This window comes from Periplaneta americana, chromosome 16, assembly GCF_040183065.1.
Source record: "Periplaneta americana isolate PAMFEO1 chromosome 16, P.americana_PAMFEO1_priV1, whole genome shotgun sequence".
In the NCBI taxonomy this organism is placed as follows: domain Eukaryota; kingdom Metazoa; phylum Arthropoda; class Insecta; order Blattodea; family Blattidae; genus Periplaneta; species Periplaneta americana.
The window spans coordinates 58,775,133-58,802,923 of record NC_091132.1 but is presented as its reverse complement, the minus strand read 5'-3'; the positions used below and the strand labels follow the sequence as shown (position 1 = coordinate 58,802,923).

At 34.1% G+C, this 27,791-nt stretch overlaps 1 protein-coding gene across 5 annotated transcripts in view; it reads right to left on the bottom strand.

The window, feature by feature from the left end:
- LOC138716340 (long-chain-fatty-acid--CoA ligase 5) overlaps positions 1-27,791 on the bottom strand; it is a 245,667-nt gene that overhangs the window by 12,735 nt on the left and 205,141 nt on the right. For all 5 annotated transcript variants that reach the window (XM_069849314.1, XM_069849313.1, XM_069849312.1 and 2 more), the window contains exons 3-8: positions 15,452-15,575; positions 11,515-11,784; positions 8,576-8,775; positions 6,321-6,521; positions 5,713-5,930; positions 3,297-3,447 (exon numbers count right to left, since the gene is read on the bottom strand). In XM_069849314.1, the coding sequence (XP_069705415.1) occupies positions 3,297-3,447; positions 5,713-5,930; positions 6,321-6,521; positions 8,576-8,775; positions 11,515-11,784; positions 15,452-15,575 (1,164 nt within the window). The remainder of the gene's footprint in view (positions 1-3,296; positions 3,448-5,712; positions 5,931-6,320; positions 6,522-8,575; positions 8,776-11,514; positions 11,785-15,451; positions 15,576-27,791) is intronic.

Below are 27,791 nucleotides of genomic sequence, written 5' to 3'. Positions count from 1 at the left end.
TACTAGGATAATAGTATGATTATGATTCGGTGAATATAGAAGAAGACAACAGGTAATAGTACACTGATATAATACTGTACTGGTACACGAGTATGATTATGACTTGGTGAATACAGAACAAGACAATAAGGAATAGTACATTGAAGATATAAAGGAATAATTATGATTTGGTGAATACAGACGAAGACAATACGAAATAGTACATTACTAGGATAATAGTATGATTATGATTCGGTGAATATAGAAGAAGACAACAGGTAATAGTACACTGATATAATACTGTACTGGTACACGAGTATGATTATGACTTGGTGAATACAGAACAAGACAATAAGGAATAGTACATTGAAGATATAAAGGAATAATTATGATTTGGTGAATACAGACGAAGACAATAGGAAAAAGTACATTACTAGGATAATAGTATGATTATGATTCGGTGAATATAGAAGAAGACAACAGGTAATAGTACACTGATATAATACTGTACCGGTACACGAGTATGATTATGACTTGGTGAATACAGAACAAGACAATAAGGAATAGTACATTGAAGATATAAAGGAATAATTATGATTTGGTGAATACAGACGAAGACAATAGGAAAAAGTACATTACTAGGATAATAGTATGATTATGATTCGATGAATATAGAAGAAGACAACAGGTAATAGTACACTGATATAATACTGTACTGGTACACGAGTATGATTATGACTTGGTGAATACAGAACAAGACAATAAGGAATAGTACATTGAAGATATAAAGGAATAATTATGATTTGGTGAATACAGACGAAGACAATAGGAAAAAGTACATTACTAGGATAATAGTATGATTATGATTCGGTGAATATAGAAGAAGACAACAGGTAATAGTACACTGATATAATACTGTACCGGTACACGAGTATGATTATGACTTGGTGAATACAGAACAAGACAATAAGGAATAGTACATTGAAGATATAAAGGAATAATTATGATTTGGTGAATACAGACGAAGACAATACGAAATAGTACATTACTAGGATAATAGTATGATTATGATTCGGTGAATATAGAAGAAGACAACAGGTAATAGTACACTGATATAATACTGTACTGGTACACGAGTATGATTATGACTTGGTGAATACAGAACAAGACAATAAGGAATAGTACATTGAAGATATAAAGGAATAATTATGATTTGGTGAATACAGACGAAGACAATAGGAAAAAGTACATTACTAGGATAATAGTATGATTATGATTCGGTGAATATAGAAGAAGACAACAGGTAATAGTACACTGATATAATACTGTACCGGTACTCGAGTATGATTATGACTTGGTGAATACAGAACAAGACAATAAGGAATAGTACATTGAAGATATAAAGGAATAATTATGATTTGGTGAATACAGACGAAGACAATACGAAATAGTACATTACTAGGATAATAGTATGATTATGATTCGGTGAATATAGAAGAAGACAACAGGTAATAGTACACTGATATAATACTGTACTGGTACACGAGTATGATTATGACTTGGTGAATACAGAACAAGACAATAAGGAATAGTACATTGAAGATATAAAGGAATAATTATGATTTGGTGAATACAGACGAAGACAATAGGAAAAAGTACATTACTAGGATAATAGTATGATTATGATTCGGTGAATATAGAAGAAGACAACAGGTAATAGTACACTGATATAATACTGTACCGGTACACGAGTATGATTATGACTTGGTGAATACAGAACAAGACAATAAGGAATAGTACATTGAAGATATAAAGGAATAATTATGATTTGGTGAATACAGACGAAGACAATACGAAATAGTACATTACTAGGATAATAGTATGATTATGATTCGGTGAATATAGAAGGAGACAACAGGTAATAGTACACTGATATAATACTGTATGGTACACGAGTATGATTATGACTTGGTGAATACAGAACAAGACAATAAGGAATAGTACATTGAAGATATAAAGGAATAATTATGATTTGGTGAATACAGACGAAGACAATAGGAAAAAGTACACTACTAGGATAATAGCATGATTATGATTCGATGAATATATAGAAGACAACAGGTAAATAATAAACTGATATAATACTGTACCGGTATGACTTGGTGAATACAGAACAAGACAATAAGGAATAGTATATTGAAGACATAAAGGAATGATTATGATTTGGTAAACAGATAAGAAGGCAATATAAGGAAATAGTTCACTGATAGTACAAAAACATGATTATGATTTGGTGAATACAGACGAAGACAATAGGAAATAGTACATTACTAGGATAATAGTATGATTATGATTTGGTGAATATAGAAGAAGACAACAGGTAATAGTGCACTGATATAATACCGGTACCGTACATTAGTATGATGATGATTTGGTGAATACAGAACAAGACAATAAGGAATAGTACATTAGTATAGTACAGTATAGTAGTATAGTATTTATTAGCTGTCGTTATAGCAATAGCTAAAGACATTGTCATATTACACATGTGAAATTATCGTGCAAAAATGAAAATTATTCTATTACAATACTAAACATAAAACAAAATGATCACATATACTCCTTAGAGTTTACAATTGAGAGTCAAGATTATAAAAAATAGGCTAATATCTAGATGAAAATTGTAACACACTGATCACAAATATTATTTGATTTGCTCCGTTTATATACAGTAAAACAAGAATTAACTTAACAATTTATGAGAATTTCCTAACATATTACAAAATAATAAAACAATTCAGAGAAAGAAACCTAAAAAAATATCTACAGCTTGATTTTCTGATTCAAAATATTCTTGCACAGAATAGAATGGGTTTCTAAGAAGCCACGTTTTCACTTTGACTTTGAATATGTCAAGTGACACTTCTTGTGCTTCCTGTGGCAACATGTTGAACATTGAAGATATAAAGGAATGATTACGATTTGGTAAACAGATAAGAAGGCAATATAAGGAAATAGTTCACTGACAGTACAAAAACATGACTATGATTTGATGAATACATACGAAGACAACAGGAAATAACATAATGATGAATGATGATATGGTGGACTCAGAAGAAAAAATAGAAAATAACATGGAGATTATTAATTTTAACTACTAACCTTATGAAATGTAATGATTTACAGACACAAAAAAAGAAAGAAAGAAAGAAAGAAAGAAAAGCAAAACCTACCAAATACAAAACACACACACGTTTTACAGTATGTATATTACACACATTCACTTATACATAATTTATATTTGTATTTATACTTACAAGAGCACCAAGTGCACAACGGATGAAAGTGAGCACATTGCCTGCTAATGGTGCTGATCCAACCACCATAAGCCGCAATCGGCCTCCCATTCCTTCTTGTACTTTCCTGAATACCAGTTTGTCCCAAAAACTATTGTTTCTAATTATACCCCTAAAAGGGAGAAAAAAGAACATAAATCAGTTTCAATTTTGAGTCCGTTATATCCATCGCATTTCTGAAAGCTGTAATTTTATAACACGAACTAGTTTTGAAAATATTAATATCCAAGAACGTGTTTCACTTTCGAAGCATATTTATAACCTGACAGGCGGCATACAATATTATGGAAAAACTAAAAAAAGTACCGTAATTAATTTTATATATTCAATAGTAACATTTATAGTAATAACTGTATTTTTATTATTCAGCAAACTTTCTGGGATGAACTATAAGGTTCATAACTAACATGTGACAGCTTAAAGGAGTTGGGCAACATGCGGTATTTTAAAGATATCTTCTAGAATAATTACAGCAACTACAAATGAATGTTTTACTATGTACAATCATGCATGTGTAGGGGCTAGACAATAACAAATATGGTGTGTTGGTTCTCTTGACTGATAGCACTGACAGTAGATTAAGATTTATTTTCATCTACATTCATATTGGACACGTCACTTAGTATGAAGACCGAGATTAATAAAGACTACAGACATGATATAATAATAATAATAATAATAATAATAATAATAATAATAATAACAACCGAGACTAATAAAGACTACAGACATGATATAATAATAATAATAATAATAATAATAATAATAATAACAATAATAATAACCGAGACTAATAAAGACTACAGACATGATATAATAATAATAATAATAATAATAATAATAATAATAATAATAATAATAACCGAGACTAATAAAGACTACAGACATGATATAATAATAATAATAATAATAATAATAATAATAATAGTAATAACAACAACAATAACAATAACAACAACAATAATAATAATAATTAGTAGTAGTATCCAAGGTCCGTTGATAAGTCAGGTCTTCGCACGCCGCCATATTTGCGTCATCTATTCGGTTTGTTTACATTAGGTTGTAGAAGGAATTTGTGTTAATTTATTTTTGTTTTATTGGGTTATTTTACGACGCTGTATCAACATCTAGGTTATTTAGCGTCTGAATGATATGAAGGTGATAATGCCGGTGAAATGAGTCCGGGGTCCAGCACCGAAAGTTACCCAGCATTTGCTCGTATTGGGTTGAGGGAAAACCCCGGAAAAAACCTCAACCAGGTAACTTGCCCCGACCGGGATTCGAACCCGGACCACCAGGTTTCGCGGCCAGACGCGCTGACCGTTACTCCACAGGTGTGGATAATTTGTGTTAAGATTTATATATTTCATAAAATAAGTTTTCAAAATGCCTAGATGTACAGCCCCAAATTGCTCAAGACATTTCAATAAAGGTTTTAGATTGTTTGTCTTTCTAATGTTTATACATTGGTGGAATGGGATGAGAGGACCTGACTAAGAGCTGTTCGACAACAACATCTAGCGACCTTGGTAGTATTTATTGCCCAGGAACTTGGAAGTTCTCCATTCGCCTTCTAGCTTCCCAGTATAATTTAGAGTCCGAATCCAAAAAATTTGATGCCAAAGCTGGACATTTTCGTAAATGTTCTTGACTCATCAAAGAGTCTTCTAGGTTACACAGGTTGCATTTTGGTGAGCCAAAAATTCCAATTTTAAATAGATGTACTGTTAAACAGTCATGGCCAATTAGCATCCGAAATTTTGCTACTGCATCATGTCGAGGAGAATCAGGTATTATGTTCTTTTTCAGTAAGTAATAAGTTACTGACCAAGTTTATTTCCACTCATAGACACACTCACTCATTCACTCCACTCTTGTGAGTTCATGTAAAATGTATTGTCTCTCTACAATATACGGTACCCGTAGACACTGCAAACATTCTAGTTGTTTTCGACTTCATTTATAATTGATAGATAGATAGATATTTATTTGTCATCAAATATTAGTTATGGTGTGCCCCAACTTTCATTTATAATTCAGACATCTTCAGAGTGATAATCTTGTTGAAGATAACGCACTAACATTTTACAGAATAGTGTTGTTGATTAAAAAAATAAACTTACGTAAGAACAAGAACATTTGGGTTGAATGTAACATGATTGGCGTACAAATGAATGCTGGATTAATTCATTTATGCTTACAATAGCATAACAAAATGATCTTGTTTCACACAAAATTATCAAAATAAAAATATAAATTATGAAGAAATCAAGAATGATACTTCATAGACATTAATTTAACTTAAAAACGAACGAGTGGGGAGGTTGCTGATCATGAAAAGGCATGTACCAACATCCAAACGAGAGAATGTTCTCACCTTCTAATTTCACCTTCTTTTGCGCTCATGGCCATGTTAAAGAGCATTCTTTTTATAAAAGATCCACTGATTTCTGTCATTACTTTATCATAAATTCTGTTCAGAAGACGTGGAACAGCTGGCATCACTGTGGGACGGAGTGCCTTCATGTCTTCAGGTAATCTTTTTATGTCACCAGAGAAAAATCCCACTGCTCCTCCGAGCAAATACATACCATTCTATAAAATAAAAGACGAAAACAGGAAAATAAGTTATAAGCATCCATAAATACAAGAGCATGTACTAAAATGAAAATTAAAATATCCTTCCTTTCCTTTAGTTATTAAATCATACTTAAGCATGTCAGTTTCAAACTGCAGGTTGTATACAATTTTATAAGTTCAAATCGACAGTATAAATCATACATGAATTTCCCCTCAACAAAATGTCGGACACTGTATATACTGACGACTCCTAGGTTAAGGGATAGGAGAAAGATAAGTCAATCTTCATAATCTAGAAATATTCATGATATGGACATTGAATTATAAAATTATTAAAGTCCTTTGGAATGATTCAAGAAACATTAATTAATTTTTTTTTAGATACATTAGATTTTATGTACATACCTCACAACATCTTTCAAGCATATGTGCCAATGGTAGGAATGACATCATGATATCGTCAGAGCGCGGTCTATGATCTCCAAGCTGCAAGATTACTGCACACATACCTGCCACTACGTTCTCGTGGCTCAACATCACACCCTTTGGATTGCCTGTTGTTCCAGATGTATAGCATATTGTGCAAAGATCTGTTAGTTTTGGAGGCTGTGAACCAAAAAAAAAAACTATATTATAAATAATTATATTATTAAGTACACTGGACGACCTCCTGTCTCACAGCTATAGATTACATTCAGCAAACTTTATAATCTATGAATGACATAATAGTTTGTTACAATCATCATCTCTCTCTCTCTTATCCCATCCTCCTTTTGGAAGGTCGATTCCAAATATGCCTCCATTCATTTCTATCTTTCCAAGCTTCCCAAGTTTGTTACAAATTCTAATTAAATTATGGCTGATTGCTTAATAATGCTCAGCCATCTGTATCTACTTTATTCAGCACCTCGTAACTAAAATTACAAGTAAAAATATCTTTACATCATCAGATATTACGATATTATTTTATGAACTTTAGTAAATGTAAGCATTAGTTATTAGGAATCCATCCATATATATATTTGTAAGGTCTACTCCTTAATAATTTTGCATGAAATTAATGCCAGTAATAACTTAAATAATGAAAATTTGATAAAACCCAATAGTTGTCTGCAAAGCGTTTCTATTTTGCATATGTCAGACTACCAGTATTTTTTCCTAATTGTCTGTAACACATTGAATATGTGGCTAAGTTTTTGCTATTTATTATAATTTATCCAAAGGCATACTACATACCTCTATTAACAACAGATTTTAGAGCACATGAAGTACAATAATACACTAGGATTGAAACTGTTATGTCTTCGCGTGAATATTTATTATTGCAATGTACTTTCTTTTTTTTACTTACATTGGCGTCCCATCCCTCTAATTATTTGGTGCGCATACCCCAGTATCCCCCCTCCCCCCAATTTGAAAGCTCTGGCGTCCTTGTGCTCTTGTTTGAAGTTATTTAAAATTACACTCTACCAGTACTACCTATGCTGTTTTGTAAGTGTATATTTGTATGGGAGAAATATGTTGCAAAATGTAAAAATGGCAGATTTATAAAATAAATAGGCCCTTTCTATTCAATTACTGTACTATGATATGTCTATTTACTGAATTAACCCTACACATACAAAATTTCATGTTTGGTAATAAAATTGATACTCCACTAAAGATTCTGAATAGTTTTCATACAACAGTAAAATTACAATTTATTCAAATTTAATTCATTTGTCTTAGAAGAGGTCTACTTAAGAATAGCAGAGATGTTAATACATATCTTTTACTTTAAAATAGCAGCAGCAATGTTACTGCATATTGCATATCTATAATTTTGCTAAAATGTGATTTCTTGAAACAATGTGAGCAAGATATGAAAAGACTCCAATCAGTACTTATGAATTAAGAAATTCAGAGGCAGTGCTCGTCATTACGTAATAAAGCAATAGAGAAAATTCCAAATCAAGGAACAAAAGCGACTTGTTATTGCTAAAGGCGTAGTATGTAAATTGCACTTTCCTCCCTAAAAACTTCTAGAGACATTGGAGTTGATTTCCAAGCTAAACCACTGATTTCAGTCGTTCAAACATTATATTACACAATTTAAAATTTAGTAATGAAGGCCTATATTAAAACTGCTAATACAAAGTCATATGTTTATGTGTGTATGTGTATCCAATGCCTACCGATTTCACTTGCGTGATTCGGGTTCTGCATATTGCGGATAGATGGCAGAACTGTGACCCATTTTCTAGTTGTACACCACTTCGGCCAGTCACACTGTACATGATGTATATCTGTGGAGAGTTATGTCGTGTACTAGGGTGAGTGTATGTGTAAGTGTTCGTGTAAGTGTAGTGTCTGGAATGAGTGATGATGATGAAGCTGAGGAAGGGAGAAGGGGAAATCCGGTGCCGGCACATAGCCTACTCCTGTCGAATAGCACCAAGAGGGCCGCCAGGCTTACCGTCCTCATACATGTTTATAAAAGCAAACATTCAAAATACATTTATTAGATAGATTTCAAAACTAAAACGTATGTATATTATGAATTAAGTACCAGTATTACTTGAAATTCCATTTGCAAGTCCAGTTTCCTTTATTATGTCACATCTGATAATATAATAAGTAGCTACCGGTACTATTTATCATAAAACAACAATGCACTATACCACTTCTGGGTTGTCCTTTGCTGCTCCAAGTCTTTCTACATCCTCAAAACGCAACATCTCTACTCCTCTGTTCTTGGCCCTCTGGTTTGTGGCTGGTCGGGTTTCCTTGATGGTTATTAACTTCCGTAGACAACGAGGAGCTTTATCCAGTAAAAGATTGCATTTTGTGTCATCTTCACAGATGACAACATGAATTTCCGCTGTAAACATAATGGTATTTTATGCAATAATATTAATTATATTATAAGATTAAATTAAATTGAATTCTGATAGTGATATATTTTCTTCATTTTTCTAGATACACTTTTAACTCTTATATATCACTGATTAAATTTCCAACTTCTTTACCGAGTTAATACAGGAAACATACCACCATGGTAACACACATACACAACACCTTCAATCACCCCACACAACACAAACACGCAGCATTCCGATCCATGATACACAGACTCATCAACATTCATATGAACCAACAAGATTATAACGAAGAAATTAGAATTAGCCACGAAATCCCATGAAGGGCAAGGGCCTCCTGACTATGGAGGTGGCTTGTCAAGCAGTTTCCGGTTAGTCACTCCAGGAATGATGGTCTCTTTTGTAATGTCATAGTTGAAGGGTCCACTGTTCACTAGTCACTGTTTGGGTTGCAAGTCACTTTGTGATGAGCTTCCATTGTTGTCAGTCTTCGCTGTTCTTGACCACAGATGGCAGAATCTTGATGTAAGTTCGTCCGTCCACCTTGTCTTCTGTCTTCCAGCGCTGCGTTTGCCAATCCTTGGGTCCCATGTCGTAAGGATGTGTCCACCGGTTCTCGTTGAGTCGCATCACGTGTCCTGCCCATTTCTTCTTCAGCTTGTCGGCTGTCTCTGCTGCGTCTTTGAGGTGTGTTTGTCTCCTTATGTCTTCGTTACTTAGTCTGTGTCTGAGTGTGATGTTCAGCATCTTGCTCTCCATTTTCCGTTGGCACTTTCTCAGCATGTCCCACTCTCTTGCCGTTAGAGACCATGTCTGTGCTCCGTATAGGAGAACTGGAAGGATACAGCTGTTCATGACTCCGCTTCTTAATTTTAAATTGTATGTCTTGTCTGTTAGAATGAAACTGAGGCTCCAAAATCTCTTCCATGCATTTTCGATTCTTCTTTGAATCTCGTTCTGTCGTCTGTTGTGAACCACTGCCACTGGGTATATATACCCACTGCAGTGTGAATAAATACATACATACAACATCAGTTGGCCGAGGTAGATGTATTCAGTCACGTAGTCTACTTGTATGCTTCCTATTGTGATAGGTATTTTGGAGTTGTTAGTCATAACTTTTGTGGGTTTAGTTGTAATCTTACTTCTGTGCTGAGGTTCTCTAGCTCCACCATCATTGCTTCCAGTTTTTTGGCTGACGTGGCTGGGAGTACAATGTCGTCTGCAAACCGTATATTAGAGAGTTTCTTCCCGTCAATAGTTATTCCGTCATTGAGCTTTCTCTTCCTAAACACTTCTTCGAGAAGGCTGTTGAACATTTTAGGAGACATAAGGTCTCCCTGTCCGATTCCTCTTTCAAGTCTGAATTCTTTTCCTTCCTTGTCTAGTCTGATTTTTGGTGTGCTGTTGGCGTAAATTTTTGTTAATATTCTTATGTACAGTATTTCGTTTCCACACCATGTTGTTTCAGTGCTGTCATCATGGAACAAAGCAATACACACTATTAAATACATACCGGTAACAGAGAAAAATGGATACAACCCCAACATAACAGACAACATCATAAGAGAGACTAACAAGAAAACACCACACAAACACAGGAAAGAAACAAATACATCACATTAACATATGATAACAAGAACACGTACAAAATTGTATCATCATTCAAGAAACTAAAATACAAAATTGCATACAGAACACAGAACACATTACAAAACATCTTAACACATAGACAAGACACACAAATAAATACAACTTAAAAGAAGTTTACAAACTATAATGTAACAGTTGCAACGACTCCTACATTGGAAAGACTGGAAGATCATTTCAAACACGTTACAAAGAAGAAGACTGGAAGATCATTTCAAACACGTTACAAAGAACATATTACAGACATAACAATTCAACCTACGCAGAACACATCACAAACTCCAACCACAACTACAGTAACATAGACAGTGACATGAAAATACTACACATCCAGCCAAAAAACCAGAAATTTGATATCCTAGAACAATAAGAAATTTATAAACATACTAAAACACACCCTGAACACTCAACTCAATTTCTAAACACACACCCTTTTCGACACAATCATGAACACACCCCATCACAACAGGAAACCAGAATATAGCATGGGATCTCCACTAGGCTTCGAAACTAGTCAAGCAAGGTAAATCCTAAATATTAACACGGTAAAGAAGTTGGAAATTTAATCAGTGATATATTTTCTTTATAATTTGTTTCTTAAAAGTAGGGACACAAAATAAACTAAATTATGAGTTATTAAAGTCGTTAATTTATATGTAAATAACATTGAGACAATCTAGCAAGTCCCCTAATGTAATAGAATTTTAAACATGTTATGAAATCTATTTTCACCATTATTACCTGGAAATAACTTAATAGGTTATTCTTTACTTGTGTAATATTTATATTGATACAATGTTTTGATTTGTACTTATGAACATAAGCTTAATTTCAAGTATATTTACAAAACTAGAGGAAAACTGTATAAAACATCCAATATAATATTAAAAAGCCATTAAATGTTCAGCACATAACCGCCACTTCGTAGCAACGCATTCTTTCTTGAACAAAAATACAATACAGCGTTGCTACAAAGTGGCAGAGGTGAGTGTTTGCGTAAGAGACGAGTATTTTCCCTGGACCATTGCTACGAAGAGGCGGTAATGTGCTGAACATGTACAGTAATTTCATGACTCAAAATATAATATTACCTTGTTTGATGATGTAGGCACATGCACTAGGTCCTAATGTGTCATACAAGGGCACAATCACCATAGAGTAGCAATATGCACCCTGTTCTGTGAGAATCCATTCAGGACAGTTTTGACTGTAGATACCAACAAAAGTGTTGGGTGAGGGAGTGAGACCAAGTGCCACAAGTCCAGAACCAAAATTCTTAGCTCTTAGTAGTGTCTCATTATAATGTAACCACTGATAAGGTTTGTTTGGGGACTCCCTCCAGCCAAGACATGGGCCATTATCTGCAAAATCACAAACACAACAATGAAAATGATTTGTTTTAGAAAACTTCAGAGACATATTTTCAATGGAAGCTATTTCAGCACAATATTTTATAATTGAGGGGTTCGGGCATAAAACATGGTAACTGACATTTTGGTATAAAAATGAGATATGTAGCGTATAATATGCTATCTTACATTCTGTGTCTAATGCAGCAGTTAGTTTTCCAACATCTCAACAGATGGTAGAAGTATACAGATTTTACTTTCCTGGTAACTATACAAACTGTTGCATGTATAAATGTTTAACTACCTAATAACTTCAAAATACTAAAACGTCACTTACCATGTTTTACTCCCGAATCCCTCAATTATGTATTCATAACCAATTCACTATAAGAATAGGAAACATGAATTTTTATCTCTTAAATACGAGTAGATTTTATGATCCTTATTTAGGAAAAAAAGTATATGGTTTAATGATAACAGGCTATCTAAATATTTTTTATGCCGAAATGTAGTAATTATACACCTGGTAGCAGACCTTTAATGCATGTCATTAAAGTACACCTACTCATTAAAGGTCAGGTCTTTCAGCCAATGACGACTCAGGTTACAACTGTTCAGCCAATGACAGGTCAGCTTTCTACCGTTATAAAACCGCAAGTATCGATTATTCTCGGATATGCAATCGAAAGAGAATTAGCGAAAAGTCACGGAGGCTGGAAATCCAATACTGTCGCAGAAGGTTATGTTCTGTTACTATAATAATTAGCGTTAATTGTAAATAATATTCAAATAAATTCAATTTGTCATCTCGTTTTTCAATGTCTAATTTTATTTCAATGTTATCTCTGTAGGTTCTTATGGCCTAGCAAGGTCAATGTGCACATCTGTTCCTCGGAAAAAATCAATACTTTCGCGTCTGCGCACATCTCACAACATACGGGACATTGCTCCAGGTCAGATACAATAAAATTAATAATATCAAGTTAGAAATATGGTCGAGCATAAAAAGTCGTATGAAACTCGCCTATAATGGTAATTAAGAAGCTCGTATTAAAATTATGAAACGAGTGCAAGCGCTCGTTTCATAAATATCCATACTCACTTCTTAATTACCTTCATTATAGGCTCGTTGCATAATGTACTAAAATAATGTAGCCCTACTTCAATTATTCTTTCTGTGAGATATCGGTATCTGAAAACAGACCTGACACTATAAATTATAGTATACTGGTACAGAATTGTTCATTGCATGCAGGCATGACCATCTAGTTGTTTATTTACGAATTACATGTTCACAACAATATATTTGTATAAATGTTGTAGTAGTCGTCTCTTTTGTAAGTAGCCTACTTATATTAATGTCAACACAATTTTTCTGTAGCAAGCTTTTTTGCTCTCTGACAATAAAACTTGAAATTCTCTTAGTGAATTTCTCATATCATTCAATTGTACAGTATTAGCCTGAACAATAATACAAACATTTCCTATGTCTCAGTCTTTATTTTGAAGGAAATCAGAAATAACCTTCAAGTTCTTCAGAATATCGAAAAAAAAAACACAGGTGAAACAAACATGAAAAATGTATCCAGTATTCCTTAAAAAACACGTATAAACATACTTTTCTTACACAATTTTCGGTGCCGGAATATAACTTTACATAATATTTTCGAAAAAATGTATTCCATTATGACGTCATACAGTAAAATGTTTCCAAGGAAATGTTAATAGCTTCCGGACACAAAATGCTAAAATTTTTAATGTAAATGAACTCCTATATTAAATAACTAACGAAGACACATTATATTAATAATTAAAATGTTTATACAGGTCTGCACTCAAATAACTTAATGGGATATCTGTTTCAAAACATAACTTAAGTTTTATTCAACGAAAAATTAATAGTCTATTTTTCACTATACTCAGTGATGACATTCTGTTTTCTGGAAGATCCGGTCCCAGATTATTAATATTACTAGAAATCCACGGCAAACTTGAGCAACATTTAATTCCTTCAAACCATGAATTACTGTATGTCTGCTAAAGTTCTCTCTCAGCTTTATCTCTCCCAATGCACTACAGTATGTGAATGTATTTCGAGACCGCCAACCAAGGCTCTACACTTGTTCAACATGTCACCATCGGCAATGAATGGGGCTTGCCGGCGCATCTACTCGAGAGGAGGTGTGGTGGTGTGGGTGCCAGTGTACTAACGTACAACAGTTCATACGGACTGTGCCTGATGTACAGTGGTGGTAGGGGCCCATCTGAAGGGGCGGAGGCATTTTATCGAGTCGTAATGGACTCCTAATGGGTGCTGTCAGGATGCTCCCCCAGGTGAGGGGGTGGTGGGGTTGGGGGCGACATTCGGTTATTTTGCGAGTTAGATTAGGGTGTGGGTAGGGGCGTTGTCCCTCCTCATGACTGCTACCTTGACGTGGTTGGAGGGCTTGCGTGTCTCTTTGATCTGGAATGGATCACAGAGGCCAGACTAAAGGCAGTCAGATAGGAAAGATAATCGGTGATAGTTGGAAGTTAACAGAAGGATGATTCCAAGGAGATGAAACACAAATGAAAGGTAATACAAACGTAAGTATAATCCAGTGGTAAAATAATGAAGAATAAGCTGGGTTTCAAGGAGATTTTTTTTTAACTTTAACATTCCTATATGTAGACTATTACTGCAGAGTTGCAAGATATGTTCACTAATGTTAATGATTCGCTAAAGAGTCCTCTAACTCGGTGGTCCCCAAACCTTTTCAAGGTGCGACTCACTTTTGACGAAACTTTTGTTTGTCACCTCTTTTAATGGTAATTTGCAAGACTAAAATGTTAATATAATTTAATAGCAGCTACAGAAAAAATTGACGGATTTGTAAGGGAATTTGACATCATTTAACAAATGTAATTTTATTCATTCCAGTGTACTAAAAACTGGCAGAAAATGTTGCTACGTGGACGTACTGTATGATACGACAAAATAGTACTGTACTTAGTTTGTTCTTGCGGGCATGCAATTAAGTTCGCACAATTTAACAATTGCTTTTTTAATATTTTCCGGAAGAAACTCAAAATAATCACCACTATCACAGAATCCGTGTTTAGACAATTCCGTTTCACTAGCTGAAGTTCCAAAATGTACATATGTGTATACTAAGGAAAAACTCATTGAAATCTGTACTGTAGGTACCTAATGTTGGAATGTTGAAACTATTCTTTTTTCGCCAAGAATAGACTAGCTTTGTAAGAATCCCTCGCACTTGCAAAGGAAGCTATTCAATTTTTATAGTATTTATGCAAAATAAGTTTTTAGTCTATGATTATCATCAAAACAAAAGCGAGAAAACAGCTTGAAAATGAAAATATCAGTGTGTATCGAATATAGAATTCAGATTTGAGAAGCTATTCCTAAAAAACAAAGACATTTATAGCATCAATTGTTTTTATTTTATAATTATTACTGAAACATTCCTTTTTATTTTTATGTTCAACATTTCTTATGGTTATGCTTTTATTTACATTCATAGTTTTCTCCCCAAGGGCAGATCTTTCATTGCAAAACCCAATCTTTCCTTTTTTTCTGTCTCCTCATATGATCCATATATCTGAATGTCGTCTATCATCTGATATATTGTAATGCTTTACAATAAAAAAACGGCAACAGAAACGTTAAATTACTCACTTGACTCCTTGGCACCTTTTCTGAATGTATCGTACAGTGTACGAGTGTCTTGGTCCAGGTAGCTGATGAACTTTCCGTCTTTTGAATCCTTGTAGAACTTGGACACTCGGATCATTTCTGGTCCCTGTGAACAATGAATGAGATTTTAATTACTTCATCTATTTGTACAAATTTTCATAAATAAAGCAAAAAAAGTTGGCATTCTTTTTTCCTTTGCAAATCGGGTTTTAAGAAATTTTAGGTTATTTGTTACAGTTTTGAGTACTCTTTTATGGAATTTATGACATATTTTTACGGTTAATTTATGAAATCATAGCTCGTTATTAACATGTTAAAACTTACAAGGTATTTTCATTTCTAAGGAAAATTAAGAAAAGTGACAACACTACTGCAGTAGTGGACGTCGGTAAGATGAGAGTTTGATATTTTATCATGTTGACAACGACTATTTACCACATGCCATAAAGAAACCGTGAAAATTTGCTATAAATTCATAAAAGATGCAATCAAAATTCTAATAAATAACATGGAATTTCCCAAAATTCGCTCCACAAAATGCAAAATGATACTATCCATTTTTGTACCATTACTAAGAAAGAATCGCTCCTTAAAAAGGGGAAAGTCATGGGTCATTTTCCACTCTATACAGTTTTTCAAACCTAACAAAGCTTTTTTAATACAGTGTTATTCAGAAATACTTATACAAACTTTAGGGGTGAAATCTCCAACTCTAAAGAAGAAGAAAAAAAATATATTATATACTTATGTTCGAAAACTCCCGTTTTTTAAGTTATAATAATCTATAAACATCTCATTTAACACTTAGATTTCGAGATATAATCGAACTACTTATTGACCCAATTCCATTCAATTGATGTTATCAATAAGACAACACAACTTGCCGATATAGGTATACTGAAGGCGGCAATAATCCGACGTGTCCCTGTGTAGGTACACTGAAGTAGGTGGAGCAAACTGTTGTGAATTATAAATAAATAAACAACTGAATTTAAGATTTATTACATTGGTCATTTGTTACTATAAATGTATTCTGTCAGTTTGAAGTAAAATATGTCTGCGTTTTTTGTCATTGAATACAATCTATTATAACATTTATAACTCACAAATATGTGTATTTGATAATTTTTCTTGTGTAGGAGTGAAAAATGCACCCCCTAAGTTAGTGCAAGTATTTATGAATCACCCTGTATACATGTATGAATAAAAATATCATTCTATCTATATGTGAGAATAGAAACAATTTTAGGTGCAATATAAACAAAACTGAAGATCTTAAAATGCACAAAAGGAGATGTATATACACATAACCATAGGCATATAGATTCGGGCAGTATACGGATTGTCGCTATCTAACAGAGTATAAAGCAAGAGCAATCAGAACCGTCAAGTGAAAGCAAACCGTAAGCTAATTATCTAGGACGAAAGAACAGTTATGATCGTACGCGACCATTTATCATCATTTAATCAAAGTGAGAATTTATAGATTCACAATTAAAATACATATTGATTATTAAAATAGAAGACTGTTCAGATTAAACTAGCAGCGTGATTTTGAAGTCAGCTTAAATAAGCTAAAAAAACATAATAAAATTATTAATCTGTTAATTAGGTATTTTTCTTTTTTTTTTTTTAGAAGGTTATTTTACGACGCTTTATCAACATCTTAGGTTATTTAGCGTCTGAATGAGATTAAGGTGATAATGCTGGTGAAATGAGTCCGGGGTCCAGCAACGAAAGTTACCCAGCATTTGCTCGTATTGGGTTGAGGGAAAACCCCGGAAAAAAACTCAACCAGGTAAGTTGCCCAACCGCGAATCGAACATGGGCCATCTAGTTTCGCAGCCAGATGCGCTAGCCGTTACTCCACAGGTGTGGACGGCATTCTTCTCAACTGTATACTCTTCATAAATGAATTTATACAAATCGATGGTGTTTAGGTAAAGGGAGATAAGTCATAAAAATGAGTTTTGAAATAAATGAAAATTAAACTTCGGAACCTTTTTGCAAATAATTTCTGTACAAATTCTAGTATTAGTTTGTTTTTTTGCACACCTAGATGTAGAATTTAACTTGTATATTCACCTGGAGAACAAAACTCCACATGCACAAAAAATGACTTAACTCTCTTTACCCGAACACCATCGAAATATTAACAAATTGACTTTACAGTTTATCCTTTGCATATTTTAACATCGGTTAGCGCGTCTAGCTGCGAAACCAGGTGGCCCGGGTTCGATTCCCGGTCGGGGCAAGTTACCTGGTTGACGGTTTTTCCGGGGTTTTCCCTCAACCCAATATGAGCAAATGCTGGGTAACTTTCGGTGTTGGACCCCGGACTCATTTCACCGGCATTATGACCTTCATTTCATTCAGACGCTAAATAACCTAATATGTTGATAAAGCGTCGTAAAATAACCTACTAAAAATATTTTAACATAAGACCCCAGAAAGAGATTGACGCATTATTGATCACACACACGCACACATTCAATACTCTTTTTCAAAGAAACTAGTGGTGGAATACGGTTTATTATTTATTTGTCTATGATAAATATGCTTCAATTATGGATTATTTCTGCAGATCACATTCATATTAGATCTAATTTTCGAGTAGCTTTGAGAGTTGTAAGAAAGAAGCTTCAGATATGTAGCTTAAAACATTGAAATTTTTCGCGGTCTCATTAATGAATATGTCACATACATTTTTACTTAGGTGGTTAGTCTTCTCATTAAATCTATCCGGTTGTCTCATAAATTCGTTCGCTTCTTCGTTACTTTTCGCCTGAGGGCTCTGCACACCCCCAGCACAGACACGACAGAGAAGTTGCCGAACAATCTGGGGTGGGATATGGAAGCCATCACACCAGAGAAAGTAGGATAGTAAGTTTTATTTCTATTCTAATAAACTTTATTTCCCACAGTATACCCCATTGTCATTTTTCTGGAAGACTATAAATTCCATTTCTCCAAAACATAGGGGTTTTCTGGTTGATGAACTGTCCCATATTCAGCCAGCATTCCTCCAAGGAAGTGAGGCGTTTACCATTCAGGTAATTGTGCAGGGATCGGAATGGATGGTAGTCAGATGGGGCAATGTCTGTCGAAATTCAACAATTTCTGACGGGTCGCCATTGAAGTATGTGGTCTGGCGTTGTCGTGATGGAAGACTACTCGTTCAATATTTACCAATTCAAGTCTTGTCTCTTGAAAGCCTAGCTTCAGTCGATCCATCTGAGAACAGTATTTCTCGGAATTGATGGACTCACCATTTGGGAGAAATTCATAGTATAGAATTCTTTCCAGTCCCACCAAATGCACAACATAACATTCTTGGCATGAAGATCTGGTTTAGGAACTTACAGTGGGGGGCTCACCTTTCTTACGCCATGATTTTCCCTTTCGAATGTTGTCATAATCTATCCACTCATCGCCTGTCACCAGCCGTTTCAGAAAATCATTCTTTTGATTGCGCCGTAATAATAAATCGCAGATGGAAACGCGCTGAACTAGATTCCGGTCACTCAGTTCATGCGGAATCCATATATCACAAACGTTTCGGTAATCAAGCTTCTTTAAGTGCCTGAATACGAGATATATTCAGCTCCTGCGCCATCTCCCGAGTTGTTGTCCGTGGATTGCTTGAAATATAGTCCTTTATTTTGTCCACATCTGCAACCACAGGCCGTCCTATGCGAGGTTTGTCTTTTAGGGAGACATTCCCAATTTTAAATCGAGAAAACCACTTTTGATATACCCGATTTGACACTGCATCTTCTCCATACACAGCACAAATTTTTATTTTGGTTTGTGAGGCGGTTTTACCCTTACGGTAATAAAACAACATAAGATGCCGATAATGTCCCTTTTTATCTTCCATGTTTCCAAATACTGTTAACAAGTCCACACTAATGCATCCAAGGTCAGTCACAAACACGAATTAACGTATCACATTTAATACATTTAAACATTAGTTCCGTTCCCGGTTTATTGTAAACCAGCCTTATCTTGCAAAGGTGTTTCGATAACTTCAATAACTTAGCTGTATAGCGGGTATAGTGTATTTAGGCGTTTATTGAATAGTTCATAGCGACGAAACTTGATAAAAACGAACGAACTTATGAGACAACCGAATATAATCACTTTTTTTTTAAGATTTCATACCTTCTAATTACTGAAAATTCGAAGCTTATATTGCGTAATAATGCATTTAGTTTTTTTAAGTTTCCCGTGGTATTGTTCGGCCTTACATCCTTGTGATAAAGTCGGTTACAATTCAAAATATTTAATTTTAGAAGGCTTCGGTAGGAAATTGCATACCCATTCAATGAAAATTGTACTCTGATCCTTTTTCTTTGAACAAATAAAAAACGTTTCGAAAGTAGTAAGCTTTTAAGATCGGTTCGGAATTGGATTTAGTTTGACGTTATGGCAGAGCTCTGCAGTTGAAGAGGAATAGTCGCTACTACGCCATTTCTATGTCTGTGAGTGATCATTTATGTACAAGGACAGATTTGTGGCAATTAAGTGAAATAAATATTTATCGTGAGATTAATAATTTATCGTGTTTACGATTAACTGTTTATTTGCTCCATTCATCTTCAAGGAGAAATCTGCCAAAAAGATCTTGCCCGGAGACCCAATGTATAAATACTACAAATGAATCGGGTGCACCTGCAAGGGAGGGGCCAATAGAAACAACTGCTCCAAGTGACAGGTCAATTTTTTTTATGCATTATATAGATTTTCTTAAACATATTGTGTTGATGACTGTGAACTGTACATAATTATGTACGTTGGTTTCGTTACAATAGGGCCTACAGGATGAATCACGAGGATTTACCGTCACTTACGGAGCTTAATTCCGAAGACATTCTCAGCAAAAAATGTCATATAAACATTTATCCTAATCTCAATATTTTCAGAGTTACGCTAATTTGAAGTTGTTTGTAAAATAGACAACCATTATTCTTGAGTTTTAAGGGTAAAAGAATAATACAAATAAAGAATGAACTATACAGGAGTGTCTTTAATTAGCTAATATTCTGAAGCTAAAAATGTGTTGTGAATGCTATAGTTCCTTCATACAGAATTTTTTTTTCGATTTTAAACTAAAAAATTACATTTTGTTACGCATTTATCACAACAATTGTTACAAATCACGCCACTCTTGTAAATTCTTCAAGACTGTACATTAGGATGCATAATTAAACTGTAAAGAATCAAGTTCCTAAAGTCGTATGATTTGTAACAATTTTTGTGATATATGTGTAGGAATGATGTAATTTTTCGTTAAAAATTGAAAAACAAAATCTGTACAAAGCAACTGACAACACATTTTAAGCTTCATACACTAGCCATTTAAAGAAATTATACTTCTGAATAGTTCATTCTCTATTTGTAATATTCTTTGATCATTAAAATTAAAGAAAATAGGTATTTTACAAACAACTTCAAATTAGTGTAACTTTGAAAATATTGAGATTAGGACATATCTTTAGGCTATATGACATTTTTTTTTTGTTCAAAATATCTTCGGAAATAAGCTCCGTAAGTAACGGTAAATCCTCGTGAATCACTCTGTATATCGGGGGACAGATAATCACTATATATGTAGATAGAAATGTTGTGCCCCTACTGCGATGAAACCCTGCGGGGGCTCCTGAAATGAATAGTGTGTCTGGAAAGCTTCACATTAAAATAGTTACAAGTATTATTTTGGAACACTGCGAGAGGCTGCACAATACTGACTATATATTTTTAATAATCATGACTATTCCAATTAAAGTATTTTCTTAGATAAAAATTAAGTAGAATGTAACTAAAATTATTCAGTAAAATTTTACAGAACAGTAGTGATGCTCTATTTGATATGATATAACAGGTGTAGATTAAAGGTTAGCATGCCTGACAGTGAAACGAGCGGATTCGGGTTCAAATTCTGGTTGGAACAAGTTACCTAGTTGAGGTTTTTCCCTCAGTCCTTTAAGAGAAAATGCTGGGTAACTTTCGGCGCTGGACTTTGGATTCATTTCGCTGGCATTATCCCCAAATTTCGATCAGCTAATAATAATTTCTCCAGCAAGTACTGGTAATGATAATAATAATAATAATAATAATGCTGTAATGGCTACTGATCATACAAATAAGAGAATTCTTGTCTGTGTTGGGAATAGAATTTGTCAATTAGTTCCTATTGTTTCTCATATAATGAAAATGAATATTTCATCACTCACACGCATATAACCATAGTAGTTGATAAAAGTCGTAAAATAAACAATTAAAAATAACGCAACTATAATGAGAAGAGTTATTTTCCTATCGAAACAGTATTCTGCAACGTTTCCTTCGAAAGACCTCTACACAAAAGTCGAACTATAATATTAGAATTAATCAGTAAAGAGGTCATCATGCTGAAAGAAAATTACTTTATACGAAAAAAAAACACCACCACCACCACCACCCCCACCCCCACCACCACCACCACCACCACCACCACCACCACCACCACCACCACCACCACCACCACCACCACCACCACCACCACCACCACCACCACCACCACCACCACCACCACCACCACCACACAGGAGTTCATACAAACTTCCGCTTACCATCACTAAATCACTAAATGTAACTTACTGTCTACACATTCGCCAGAAATGCTGGTAATCACAAGAGAACTGCTTTCTGCATCTCTGGATCATTTCAAGTCTGGTGTTTTTCCCCTCCCCCTTTTTTTCCTATTCATTATTATGACTCCCGAATAATACAAGTTGGACTTCTTCTTGGAACAGTAGTTTCTCGATTTCGACTAGATATTTTTAATTGTCTTTTTTTTACTTTTAAATAAAGATTTTCTGAACCACGGATGGATGTAATTGTTTAATTATCATTTAATTTTTTTATTGAACAGAGTTAGGTCCGGACTGTTGCTTGAAATAATTGTTTGATCTATGACCTTGTGTACAAATATAAATAGTATCTCTTATCTTTATAAGAGAGTACAGTGTTTTTTTACAATAGTTTTTGTGTTACATTATATTATTATTATTATTATTATTATTATTATTATCATCATCATTATGTCTAAATAAAATTTTCCATGTGTTTAAATACTAAAACATTAACCAATCGGCCACTACTTTCGTAGCAGTTTTGTTATTTTCTCCATACTAATATATCTACAGAGAATAATAGGGCTATATGTATACGTATTTTTTTCCAAGCCGTATAGGCCTCTATTACCACCCGCAAACTTCTGCCATTTCCTTGTTTTATCTGCACTTTTTTGCAAGCTTTTACCAACACGGACATTATATCTTTATATTAACGTCAACATATCTGGTCTGTTATTTATGATGTCTTTACAAAATATTCAGGCTCATTCCCATTATTACCTCCTGACTTAGTTGCCTTATTGGTGTCACTTATGAGATTCCAACCTGTCTTCGAACAGTTGACTAAACAACATTCCAGTATATCTTTTGAGTTTTAATTTTGTAAAGTTTAAAGTTTAATGTGGAGTATTTCTGCAACATTATTAGAAGGTTCAGACACACACGTTGTGCTATTTAACACCATTAACTTGCAGCTAGATGTTACATTGATTTATTACTACATCTGTACAAAGTATAGCAATTGTATTACTAAAGATGGTGTGCAAGTAAATTATGACGTACTTGTTCCACAGTAAAACAAAAGTATATTTTCATGACAGTGTAGACGAGCTTGACATCGTGTAAACTTACCTACATATTTCACGGAAGACCGAGTGCTTCCTGCCACAAAGGACGCATTATTGTGTTCATCCTTGAATATATGTGCCAAGTAGGCTCGCTATTTCTGTGTCGCTGAGGGACCTTGCTGTCCCACAGAAACGCTTTGATGCTAAGGACCAAGTGCTGCGGTAGATTTCATGGTTTAACTTATTATCAGTTAGACTACGAAAAACTGAAATGATCAGCCATACATTTAGAAGTTTATATTCATTTCTATTTCACGGAAAATACAAATATTTGAAAAATATGTCTATTGTTATTATCGCCGCGCTCTCATGGTTAACATTCGGCAGGTCTTTAAGCGGCCTCGTGCATAACATTCGGCTAGTCTTTGAAATTGAATTGGATTATTATTTTCAATTTCTTATGTCGCCGCTCCAATCACTCGCCTCAATTTAAATATTGCAACCAATAAACTGCTTCCATTATTAAATGACACCTACTTGTCTAATCCACGTGGACTAAAACCGAGGTTGCAATGTCTTGTGCTGAGGACGAACATTAAGGTATGTGATTAAAAATTATTATTAAGAGTTAAGAATGTCAACGTACTCGTATATGAAATAATAATAATAATAATAATAATAATAATAATAATAATTATTATTATTATTATTATAGCCATTTAACAATTAACTAGTGCTTATTCTTATCGAGGAAGTAGACGTGACAAAGTGACGCTTAGAGTGAAACCTACAGAGCAACAATCGGTCGGCAAAATTATGTTTTAAAAGCACACCGCACGTTATTGTATGATGCAGACATGTTAAGCATGAGTGCACGGAGATAATACACTGCATAAGAAACGTTCGTGTGACAGTTGATAAGATGAAATAAACACTTCACGTTAATTTACTTGTCTTCATTGATCCTATGACATGTGAGTCCGGATTTATATGCACTAAAAGTTAAGAACGACTCCGAGTATAGTTGAGTAGGAATGGGAATGGTGTGAATTAAGATGTTTTTGAGCCTGGTTCACAAGACTCCGAAATGCAATAATATACAATTTACTTGTTAGTCACAAGGACTAGACGATGCATTTTGTAAGCCGCGCGCTGATTTATCATGAAATCATATGCACTTTCGTTTTACGTTATAATTTACTAGCACACCATTTCTAGTAATACAATTTATATACTTTGTACAGATGTTAATAATAAATCAATGTAATATCTGGCTGCAAGTTACTGATGGTAAGTAGCATAACGTGTGTGTCTGAACTACCTAATAATATTGCAGAAATATTTCACAGACCATTGCTAATTAAACTTTAATAATAGCCCCCACATATAGATGAATTGGAAGATATTGATAATCAATGAACCATCGGACACAATTTTGGTGACTATTTCGTTTATATGACGTCATTCCATTTTCTACCAATGAAGTGTAATGAAATTTTGAATTCCAACCAATCACAGTCACACTTTGCGATAATTTTTGCAGCTAGATTTATCGCTATCAATTTATCGCATGGTCGTTCTCTTGTTTAGTCGTTGTCGCCAACTGTTTCCCCGTAAATTGATGATCATGAATACATTAAGATGCAACTACACGGTTAAACTTTTCTTTCAACTTTAAAACATTGAATGTAAGATTGATATTTAATATTAATTAACATATTTACCGCAGTGAAGACGACGTTCAAAACAGCGCACCATGTAGACACAAAATCTTCATGCATCTTAATTGAACGTACCTTTTAAACTCGATTCTTTCAATATTCTTCCCAGATTGCACGCATACGCGATTGGAATATTGAACTGTGTAGATGCAGCTTTAGTTCCGTTACACACTACAGCGAGAATGCGTTTGTCGAGCTATAAAAAATGCTTTCGTGTAGCACTGATTGTAACGGTCGAAATAAGGTACAGCTGACATTGGTCCTGCTCCCACAGGTAACGTAACCTATAAGGCTACAAAATTTGTTTTTTTGTGAATGAAATGAAACAATTAATAGAAAGTCAGATGTTCAAATTTATGTAACATCATCGCATATCAAACCCAAAGACCTTGTATAGTAATAATAAGGTCTTTGATCAAACTGCTTTCCGTATGGCGTAATAAATTCGTCTTTTGATTAGGCCTATCTATACAGAGATGGCTTCACTGTGTAGCAATATGTCTCGCTGTGAATACATAAGCATTTGTATAGGTATAGCTGTCCCCACTTACTGTTAAATTAAATTATGATTTCAGCAGATAATGAAAATGTATTTATATTATAATAATAAGAGAAAAGTGCAGTACAGGTAATTAACATTGTTAAACCTGTATTTCGCTTTTCGCAATTGGCATTACTGAATAATAACATCGAATTTCTTTATTGCAATAATCGATATTCATCTACGAGTATTTCAACTTCACAATGTCTGAATAGGTTAAGTATTCGTTAACATACAATTATTAACATTCTGTGATCGAATTTTAGGGATATATTATTTACATTTTTACTTTATTCACGAAATAATCTTAATAAATGTCACTCGAGGTCTGAGATTTCCCAGATAAATCTCAGACCTCTCGTGGCATTACTACAGACAATTTTGAAACATAAATCATGTAATTTTTATGCACTGTGGCAATTTTGAAACAATCACATAAGATTTTATACAGTGTACCTATGGATATTTTACTTGTCAAAATAAATTATTTTTAAGAAAATTTGTACTAGTGACCAAAATATCGTGTGACCAAAACACCAGGTGACAAAAATTTGAGTGACTAGGTGATAAAATGACGAGACTTTCGGTGACGAGAATTCCGCTTCCCCACGAGGAAGTAGCTGGATATGATATTGACTGACGCAAGCTAAGACAGTCCTTTTAAGACAGTGGTGACTAACTCAGCTGCTCTTCGAAGCAGTGTATGCACTAGCGGGCAAAAAAGAGAAACTCGACATTGCAGGCAAGTCGTGTGCGGGAATCCTGTTATTAGAATGACAGTTTGAATGGGACTATTTCCTCTTGCATGCTGTACATTGTAATGAACATACGAGTAATAAACACGCTCTGAGCGGTGTAAGCTTGAGTATCAAAGAGCTGCCGACGTTAATCGTTTGAGTGGACTATCTGCTCTTGCATACTCCACACCATATTGCACATGTGCAGCGAAGAGTGAGTGCTCTTGCACGAAGAGAACGAGTTGTTCACCACAGTTTTAAAACTAGTACAATAAACTAAACATTTCCTACATTAAAATTCTATATTTATCTACAAAAAAAAAAAAAAAACAATTTACTGGAGTTTCTTGCCAACGAACTCATGTTGCGTGTAGTTACAAATCATCCGTTATACTGCTTGAACTACTGGCATATGAATAAGAGTAGCTCTGTTTTCTCTGTTTCAGAACACTCATATATATTGCAGTATTTGATTTATTATGCGTAAGTAGGTCTAGATGATCTAGGCTTTTCTATTCAATTTAAACAACGCAGAAGTAAGAATAATAAGATGCATTACATTCTTATTTTATCTCTATTTAACTTGCGGTTCAATGTACGAGTACTTACAAAACCTCATTATCTTGTACCATTGAATGCGATGCATTAAAATTTTCTGTCGCGAAGCTTCCCACGCAATGTGGCAAGTTCCAGAAAAAATTCTTGACATTGTAATACTGTAAGACTGCCAAGATACTTCTCTTCTAACGAAAATAAAAGGATTTGTCACCTAAAATAAGAGGATCACACTGCATATTTGGCTCAGTGCAACATCACTTGCATAATTTGGCGATAGTTTCAGGCATATGATCTCCAATATCCAATTACCAAAGTTCATTACAATACTGGAAATCTAGTAGTCCAATATTTCTATCTTATGGGAGAAATGGCATGTTTATGAGTCATTTTATTTCTTGTTTGTATATTCAATTCGACTTATCGATCGATTAGAACGAATTTCAGTAGGAATTTTTAAGAACAAAAATGTACGAGTGACAAATCTGAGAAATGTAAATGTATTTTTTAATACTCTTTGTATCTCCTGAATATGATTTTACTGCCTTACTTTTTGTTTCTATATTCACTGAGATAGAAATTTATAATGACTATTACAATTTTATTACGTCATACTACTTTTGACCAATAAAATGGTACGAAAGGACGTCTTTCAACCAGTCATGGCTGCTTATCGCACAATTTTATCGCTTCCTTAGCATTTGTTTGTTTTTATCACTATCCTAGTATTTGTTTCTTTGTTTGCCAACATTTAAAACTGCAAATTCTTTACGGTACTATAAAACATGCTTTGCGATCGTAATTTTGTTTCCCGCATAGATAGCCGACTGAAAATGCGGCTCCGTTCAAACATTTTGGTGAAGGTAACATTAGTGAAATAGAATTTTAGTAAGTCAATTAATATCTATTTTATTGTACTAGAGTACTTCATTTCTTCTAATCTTTACATACTTTCTTGTTTTTATCACCTTCCTACCATTTGTTTCTTTGTTTGCCAACATTTCAAACTGCAAATTCTTTACGGTACTATAAAGCATGCTTTGCGGTCGTCATTTGTTTACAGCATAGACAGTCAACTGAA